The sequence below is a fragment of the Arachis ipaensis genome, chromosome B08, assembly GCF_000816755.2.
Source record: "Arachis ipaensis cultivar K30076 chromosome B08, Araip1.1, whole genome shotgun sequence".
NCBI lineage: Eukaryota > Viridiplantae > Streptophyta > Magnoliopsida > Fabales > Fabaceae > Arachis > Arachis ipaensis.
The window spans coordinates 23,313,829-23,322,943 of record NC_029792.2 but is presented as its reverse complement, the minus strand read 5'-3'; the positions used below and the strand labels follow the sequence as shown (position 1 = coordinate 23,322,943).

At 32.3% G+C, this 9,115-nt stretch overlaps 1 protein-coding gene and 1 long non-coding RNA gene across 3 annotated transcripts; both read left to right on the top strand.

The window, feature by feature from the left end:
* Positions 458-2,453, top strand: LOC107614119. 2 transcript variants are annotated; one of them, XR_002352212.1, is made up of 5 exons: positions 458-818; positions 1,117-1,199; positions 1,294-1,505; positions 2,217-2,276; positions 2,412-2,453. It is a non-coding gene; the product is annotated as an uncharacterized LOC107614119 (long non-coding RNA). The 2 variants fall into 2 exon arrangements; XR_001614283.2 differs by having other exon boundaries at positions 1,117-1,217.
* Positions 3,056-5,335, top strand: LOC107610760. Its single transcript, XM_016312762.2, has 7 exons — positions 3,056-3,171; positions 3,282-3,467; positions 3,708-3,831; positions 4,472-4,582; positions 4,963-5,009; positions 5,110-5,187; positions 5,246-5,335. Exons 1-7 carry the CDS (start codon positions 3,115-3,117, stop codon positions 5,333-5,335), a joined length of 693 nt encoding a protein of 230 aa, XP_016168248.1. The 5' UTR covers positions 3,056-3,114.

The following is a 9,115-nucleotide window of genomic DNA, read 5'->3' as shown; positions in this document are numbered from 1 at the left end:
CATGACATATATATAATAGTACAAATTAAACAAGAAGTAATATGAAAATGTCACGCAGCAGCTTAAGAAGGCGATGAAGTAGTATTAGATTTACATGAAAAGGGAGTAAACAAATATATATAGTCATATAGATATAGCAATAGCTAGGGCCCAGGGTCAGCATTCAGCAAACTCACTTAAACTATGGCGGGTTAATTTATTTCCGACGGATTTTATCCCACTGAAATACAGACGGAATTTCAGAGGGATTTTTTTGTCGGAAAACAAAAAAAATAGATTAGCATAAATTACAGACGGAAAAGAGAATCCGTCTATAATTCCGTTGGAAAAATTAATTTTTTTTCCGTGGAATGGTTACAGACGGATTTTTCGTCTGTAATTAAGTAGATAAAGCACGCGTTTTATTAAATTATTACAGACGGAAAATCCGTCTGTAATTTAAAATTTTCTGTCTGAAAATTTTAATTTAGACCTAACCTATACCCTCTTCTCTCTCCGTGGCAGCCCCCGTTCAAACTGTGTTTCGAGCTCCATTCATAGATCAAACACGAGCTTCTTCCTCTCTCCCTGGCACGAGTTACTTTTCTCTCCGTGGCTGCTACTTCTGCTTCTTCCGCCGTGGCCGTTGCCGCTGCCGCCGCTGCTTGCATCGCACAATCTCTCTGTCATCCCTTGCGTCCTACGAGATCCCCCCGCCGCCGCTCTCATCGCAGAGCTCTCTCTACCGATGCTCTCATCGCATCTGCTCCCTCTGGCACCTCTTCCATCTAATCTCAACTCGCTCTCTTAGTTCTTCTTGTAACCATCTCAAATTTCAGGTATATAAATCCTGATTTTGTGATTCTGTTCTTTGTGATAAACCTTAGGGCTCAATTTTTCTGTGCCAGTTTTAGGTTTATCATACTCTACTTTTGTGCTTCGTTTGAATCTGTGGATTTACTCTGATTTTGATGAATTTTTTCTGCAATCGAAGCTTTCGTTTGAATTATTTGCTTGGACGAATGTTGAATCTGTTCTGTTCTGCTTTGTTCAAGTAATTTGTAATTCAATTTGAGCTATTTGTTTGATAATTATTTACAACTTTCATTGTTTGATAATCATTTGCTTGTTATTCAGTGTTACAGCTCAAGATCTTGTTGACACTATGCTTCTAAATTTGCTTCTAAATTTCTGATATCTTCACTCTTAACGATGGATCTGTAACGTCTCTACTCAAGGTTAGGGTTTCATGTCTCTAATTATATGCTAATTATGAGATTATGTTGATAGTAATTGAGATTGTGAATGTTGCAGAGCATGACAGTGCATAATATGTATGTTGGAGAGGGTTCAGACTTCAAATATAATATATAAAAGGGTGGCTGAGCAGTGGGGTTCTCTTGGTGACTTGACTACGTCTGTTATATCGATTCGATTCGATTGATACAGAAGGAATACTCAGGATCTGCTAGAACTGGCGATGGATCTGTTAGACGAGATCAAGTTGGTGGGGTCAAAATACTCAGGTTAATATTTCTTTACTTGATAGTTTCTAATTCTCTGAGTCTGAAACATAAAGTACTAAATTTTCAGAAATAGATTTAGCTTGTTAGAATGACGGCTGAAGAATGCACCAAAAAGCAGATCATTGACATCTAATCCACTAGCATCAAACATATTTAAGCATCAAGTTTAACCAGTTATTTTTCCACTTAACACCATCTTTGTATATATTTTGTAATTGAACCAATGACCACTCCGAACCATGGAAAAATAGAAAGCATTATTCTTTTCTTCTTTAATGTGATAACCATGTCTACCATAGAACGAAGATGAAAGTAGCAAGTAATCAGAGAATCAGACAACGATGGTAAAAATAAGCCATGCCGGGAAAACCATTATTCTCATTCAACAATTTGTAAACTGTAAACGGGAAAAAGTACACCCTAAAGAAAAAGAAAACTCACCAAACAGAACAATAGTAAACATCCAATTTCTTGTCTTCTTTTGTCACAACACACACATAGTAAGTGAAAATCTAAGGAGGAAGAAGGAATCCAGCTAATCTAAATGAATAGACTAGCATTGCATGATGTGTGATATCTGTGTATCTGTGTTAACTAATTCTAAGGAGGAAGAAGGAATCCAGCTAATCTAAATTTCTAATCATTAACTAATTCTTGCAATTCTCTTTATTTTACATTGGATAATTGTTGGTATGTATCTGTGTTAATCAGGTAAAACAAACTGCTGAAAATGTTGATGATGCTGTTAGAGAACTTCTAGATGCTAATATGGTAATTAATTATATTTATTTGGCCACTCTTGTTATTATTGAGTTCTCATAAATGTGTTTGGAAAAGTTAGAAACTTAACAGGCACATGCTTATGATAGTTGATAAAATATCTTAGTTTGTTCTTCTCTGTCTTAGGCATATGGAGATTCATCTTTCCGGGATTGCAAGCTAGCCTCTGAGGAAGCAATGGCTACATAGTTAAAAAGTTGCAGGTTTTGTTCCTTCACCTTTGCCAAGCCTTTGGACTTGGGCCAATCAAGCAAAACAAGCCTGGGGCCATCTTAGATGCATTTATCTATTTTGTTACTCTTGTGACTTAGTTTGATCTTCTATACCTCTATAATTTGCTTTATTTAAGTGTTAATTTGTGTTTCTCTGCCTCCCTTATCAGCTTATACATTGGCATATATAATGCCCTTGTTTATCAGCTTATACCAATTTCAGGGAAGTTGAAAGGCTTTCCAAAATCCTTTTTATATATACAAAAAAAGGTGTTTATTGCAATTGTTTCCTTGGTTGCAAACTAATAGTGCTATATGATCAATGAATAAACAAATTATTTGATTATACATACAGTGATAACTACGCAGAATCCACTTTTTAGGGACAGCTTTCTGATGAATGGTTATGTTCTAAATACTGGCCGTGCAGCTCAAGGAATGCCTCTAAACAGCTGGATTTGTGAGTTTTAGTTACTTATTATGCTGTCTTTCACAGAATTTTGGTAGTGCTTCTCTGGAAAAATTTGATCTAGAATTGTGATCTCTTGACATCTGCAGACAAATATATTATTTAGAGATATTTCATCTATCAAATAGTTCCTGGAGGATACATTTTGATGCAGAAACAAAATTTGGGAAAGGATTCTTCCTCTCAAACAGGAAGTGTTAGCCAGGTTTTATTCTATTTCTCTATAATTATAGGGGCATAGTGAGTATGGGAGAGAATTAGGGACAAAAATGCATACTCAAATGATTTTGTGGTATTCTGTATATGTTGATGCAGATTTATGACGAGTTCTGCCCAATCTTACTCAACCAGTTTAAGTCAAGGGATTACACAAAATTTGAGACATTTGATGCTTCCTTGGATGAGTTCTACAGCAAAATTGAGAGCCAAAGGTCTGAACAACAGCAGAAAGCCAAAGAAAACTCAGCTGCTCAGAAGCTGAATAAAATACGCCAGGATCAGGTTGGTATCCATGCCAGAGTCACACTCATGTTACTGGATTCTAACCCAAAAGAAGAACCTCTTATAAGACTAAATACACGTTTATGTTCTAATATTTGAAGTCTCTTTCGGATCTAATAAACAGGCATAGTTTTCATGTGAAGTTGAGAAAAAAGTGAAAAAACTTGCTATTCAAGTATTATTGATTTCATTGATGGTGCTAACATGTAAAACAATTATATCTATCATTTCCCTGTGTAGGAAAATCGAGTGCACACATTGAGGAAAGAAGCTGATCACTGTGTTAAAATGGCAGAATTGATAGAATACAACTTAGAAGATGTGGATGCTGCTATATTAGCTGTTCATGTAGCTCTTGCAAAGGGTATGAACTGGGATGAATTTGCTTGATTGAAAATAGAAGGATTCATGAACAGAAGGATTCATGAACCTTTATGCTTGTCTCTTTACTTCCTTTCTAATTCATGTAGTGCAATAACCAAATTGTGCTTTTGCTTCTGCTTGTGGGAGTGATATAATATGACATTAGGCTTTATATCAAAGTCCCTAATGAAATTATCCTTGGTTTTTGAGTGCATAAAGTTCAGTGCTAAATAATTATGAGCCAAAACTAAGAACCAAATGTTCATTTATTAATTTGAATTTGGGGAAAACATTTGCAATTGATATGAATAAGGTCACACTTTAGTAGGTTTTATCATTCAATTATTTAATAGTAAAAGGGTTTGTGCCGAATACTATCAAGCCTTTTCTATTTACTTTGATATGTTTGAAGTAAGAATGATTAAATTGTTCTCAGTGCTGAAGCTACTTATATTCAGCACCAAATTGAGTTCCACAGCACTGTTGATGATCACTGATCTTGAGAAAATATTCTAAATTGTCATGATACTTATATTTTCATTTCACTGTCATTTTCAGTGTATATTATTTTTATTGGAATTGTTAGAGCCAGAGTTTGTACATTGCATCATGTGATTGATTCAACTTTGGTCCCTTGATAGAAATTCTGGGATTGGAGCTGGCAGGAATTAGCCCTGTATTATATGGCAGAAATGATCAATTACATATATTCAATAACAAATTCAAAGCTATTCATAGTTGGGCATTCACAGGTAGTTATGATTCTGGACATCATCCTTTTCACTTGCTATTTGGTGGTTGTTGTAGTATGCATTTTATTCATTTCTCTTATTTCTGGGGAACAATTATATCTGTTTGGAAATACCTATTTACCTTTTGATTTTCTTTTTTATTACACAGTAGAAAAATGGTTGGTATGGTTAAGTGTGGATCTGTTGTGCTGTAGCGTGTTCATCATCCTTGCAATTTGGTTTCTTTTAGTTTTATTTGCTGCTTCATTCATTATTCAGATAATTTCTTTTCCTTATTTAACTCTGTTTATTCAGCTTTTCGTTTTTCGCTGTTTGAATCTACTTGCTTTATGGATTGAGATATATAAATTAACTCTTTTTTTTTATGTTGCTTGTTGTAGAGTTTTCTTCTGCTGCAGCAGATTCCATTCATTCAGATGAAGATCAGGTAACATTTTTTTTAAAAAATTCAACTTACTTTTGGTATTAATGTGCTTTCTTTGTCAGACATTACATCCCTGGTGCTTTTGTGTGTTCCATTTTCTTAGCTTAAGATAGAAGAGATTGTGACTGAAATGGGTGGTCTTCTACATGCTAAAGCATCACTGGATTTGAACTTTGTCATTGTGAAAAATATTTTGGCTGCAAAATACAAGATTTTTTTAGTATCTAAAACTTTTTCAGGCTTTGGGCCTTGCTTATCAGCAATTGGGAAGGTATACTGCAGCCATAAAGGTACCTTCTGTTTGGGTTCCTCTTAAATCTTCTGGATGATTAATTCCTCAACCACCAACTTACTTTTGAATTCTCCATCAGTCTTATGGCCATGCCATTGAGTTGGATGATAAGATGGTCTTTGCTTTGGTTGAAAGCGGAAATATCTCGTTGACACTTGGTTCATTTAGGAAGGTACTCTTCGATAATAATGAATTCTATTTTTTTGCAAATCCTTTCATGAATTTCTGGAAGCTGTTCAACCACATCCAATGGTTTATATTCTATAACTATCTGTAAAATTGTCTTTGGGTTTTTCTACATGAAAGGGAGTTGAACAATTTCGACAAGCTTTGGAGATTTCAATCACAATGTGTGCCAGCACAATATGGGCTTGCTTTGGGGCTTCTTTGTTTAGCAAAAGATTGCATGAACCTGGGAGCATTTAAGTGGGGGGCTTCTTTATTAGAGGTTTGTTTTATAGAAATTGTTTGGATGCTGTGGCATTCATTTTTAAGTTCAAATAAAATCTTCAATTTCAACAACTTTTAGTAACCGTTGAAGTGACTGCAGGAAGCATCTGAGGTTGCAAGAGCAAGTGCTTATTCTGTTAGGAATGTCTCATGTAGGAAAACGCTGCCTTGATTTTCTTGAATAGATAATCAGAGCTTAATTCCTTGCCATCTGTGTGTTTCAGGTAGGAAAGGATGAATTCGGGTATATGTTATGTGATATTTTAAAGCAGAACTTTATTGATACATCTAGCGTGCGGGTTTGACTCTGAAGCTAGAATTGCATTAGCTTTTGTCACGCTTAAAGCCGATGGCGAGCGCGAGTTCTTGTTTTTCCGGAAATCTTTTAGAGGAGAAATTCTACAACTCTATCACAGTACCAAAATACATGAAAACAAAATTACAACACTGCATTATTTTTTCCCTCTAATTGAATTAGAGCAATAATGAATAATTACTTTTCAAAAATAATTATTTCAGGCCACTGTGTATGCCTCAAACAAATCATCAAGTTGCTTCTTGACCAATGCCAACACTACCACCGATGCAACTGTCTCATTTAGAGGAAGAACCTATGCAATTCTAGCATGATCTGTTTAGCTTGGTTTGGCTTGGCATGGCAAATATACACGCCAAGAGATTTTTTATTCCATAAGATTTGACTACATACTCTTTTAATTAAATATTTGTTTGTGATGAATTATAGTTGATGTATCAACACACTTTGATGTATAGTTGTTACTTAATATTATAGTTAATGTATTAATACACTTTGTTTATGTTTTGAATTATATTAATTTGCTTGTTTATAGTACTATTCTTTTAGTTTGATAATATGATGAATTTGTTTATTTTTTGAAATATTATAAATATTCGAATACAAAATAGATTAAAAAAAATTGTATTTATTAAATTTATATTTATTTTGTATGAAAACAGGTTTATTTTTGTAATAGAAAAATTAAAAAAAATATTTTACCTTACCGACGGATTTACAGACGGATTTTTTGTCTGTAATCAGAGTGCAGATGATTTTCTAAAGTTCAAATTACAGACGGAAAATCTGTCGGAAAATCCGTCTGTAATTACAGACGAAAAATCCGTCTGAAAATCCGTCTGTAATTACAGACGGAAAATCCGTCGAAAAGTTCGTCGCCTTCGAAAAAATGGATGCAGAATTTACAGAGGGAAAATCCGTCGGTAATTGATGAAAATCCGTCTGTAATTTTCCGACGGAAAAAAAATCCGTCGGTAAATAATTTCCGACAGGGCTTTTACAGAACGACAAAATCCGTCGGTAATTTCGTCGGTAACCAAAAATCCGTCTGTAATAAAGACTAAATCCGTCTGTAAATCTGTCTGTATTAATCAATTTTCTAGTTGTGACTTTTGATACTTAACCGTCAATTTAAGAATTTTATATTAGATATTCGTTAGAATCATCAATTCTCAGATTTAAACGAAATTAGTGTTATTTCTTAAAAATCAATTTAAAAAAGTATTATTTATCTTCTTTTGAAATTAGCTTTAATTTTTGTATAGCAATTGTATTAATTAAAATAACTTTTCTAAATGTGTTGGGAAGTGAATTTCTAAATAATTGTTTAGTAATATATATAAAAAGAGAGAAATTTTGATAGTAGTGTTAAGAAAAAATTATTTAATTTTTTAAAAATATAAAACCTAAAAGGCTACATTTTCTTTTTAGTAACTAACATATATATAGCTAGCAAATTGATACAACCCGTCAAGCATAATCAACCAGTAATTAACATATATATCGCTAGCAAAATGATATATAAATCAATAAGGAGATAAGGGTTTGGGTATCATTTGAAAAGAAAAATCAAAGCATGACAATAATATTTAAGATAAAACTATGAATATAGTAATTCTATGATTATCAATAAAGAAAAACATAGAATCACAGAACCAAAGAGAAGTATACAGAACCAAAATTTGAATCATGGAGAAACATTTTCTCTTATTTGGCATGGATTAGGCAGACGACAACTGGAGAAGCGATAAACATGCAGCGAACATGGGTGAACAAGGAGCAACGAAGAAGAGAGGGTGAGTGGATGTAGAGCCAAAGAAGATGGGACAGTGGAAGGACTAGGGACTTAGGATTTTACCGTTCGTTGGAATTCTCAAAGTGTTACATCTTTTAAGAGTAGTATATTCTTTCTGCTGATCAATGATGATGACAATATAGGTAAACCAGTCATATATTTAATGTCATTCGGATAGGTTCTCTTCAAAATAGCAATATCTTTTTTTATGGCAAAGTATGAATTATGCCCTTTTTTGTTTTGTTCTCAGAGACCTCAACTCATGAAGTCTTATTTCTATAGTATATCAATTAGTTAATATACTACTAAATTATTTTTTATTATTATAATGATACTGAACTTTTATTGTAGCCTGCGCTATTAAAGTTTAATTTTGGGATGTGTCCGGTATTTTTTTTTGTTTTTTAAGATAGGATATGTATGAACATAAAAGACACGTATGTCAGATAAATAATTATATACATTGTGTTTGAAATATATCTAATATATCAACATGATAACTCAACAAAATATTTCTACTTTATATTTTTAAAATATAAGACCTAAAAAAATTAAATAAAAGAAAAAAACTAAGATGCTAACAGTGACTCACAAAATATAATATCACTTTTTATTCTATTCCCGCATTTCTGTACACAAGGAACAACAAATATTACAAAGTAATGAAAAAATACAAAGAAATAAATATAAAGGGTTAGGAAAAAATCAAGAATAATAAACAAAAGATAATGTCCTTATCCTTCGAAATACTAGTCAACTCAAAAGGTGGTAAAACAAAACCATCCATCTGCATTTAAAAATAAAAAATCAAAGATAAATCATAAATCAACCGTCATCAATAGAGGTATTTGCGGTGCTGCGATTTGAATGTCAAAAACTCATTTGATCAAAATACTGATTTCGGATCCGATCAAAATTTAAATAGATTTGGATTGGATTAAATTTATGATTTTGTAAATTAAAAAAATTAAATATACAATAACAACTCTCAATATCAAATTTTAAATAATTAACAATGATATAACAAGTCTTAATAATATCTTAAAAATTAATAATAAGATAACAATAAAAATAAAAATATAGATTAATTAAAATAAATAAATAAATTTCATTTTAAATATAAAATATTTATTAAATAATAATAATATTTAAATAATATAAAAATATATAACAAATTAAATATATTATAAATAAAATTATAAATATAATAATAAAATAATAATATTATAGTATACTATGCGATTTGAATTGAATTG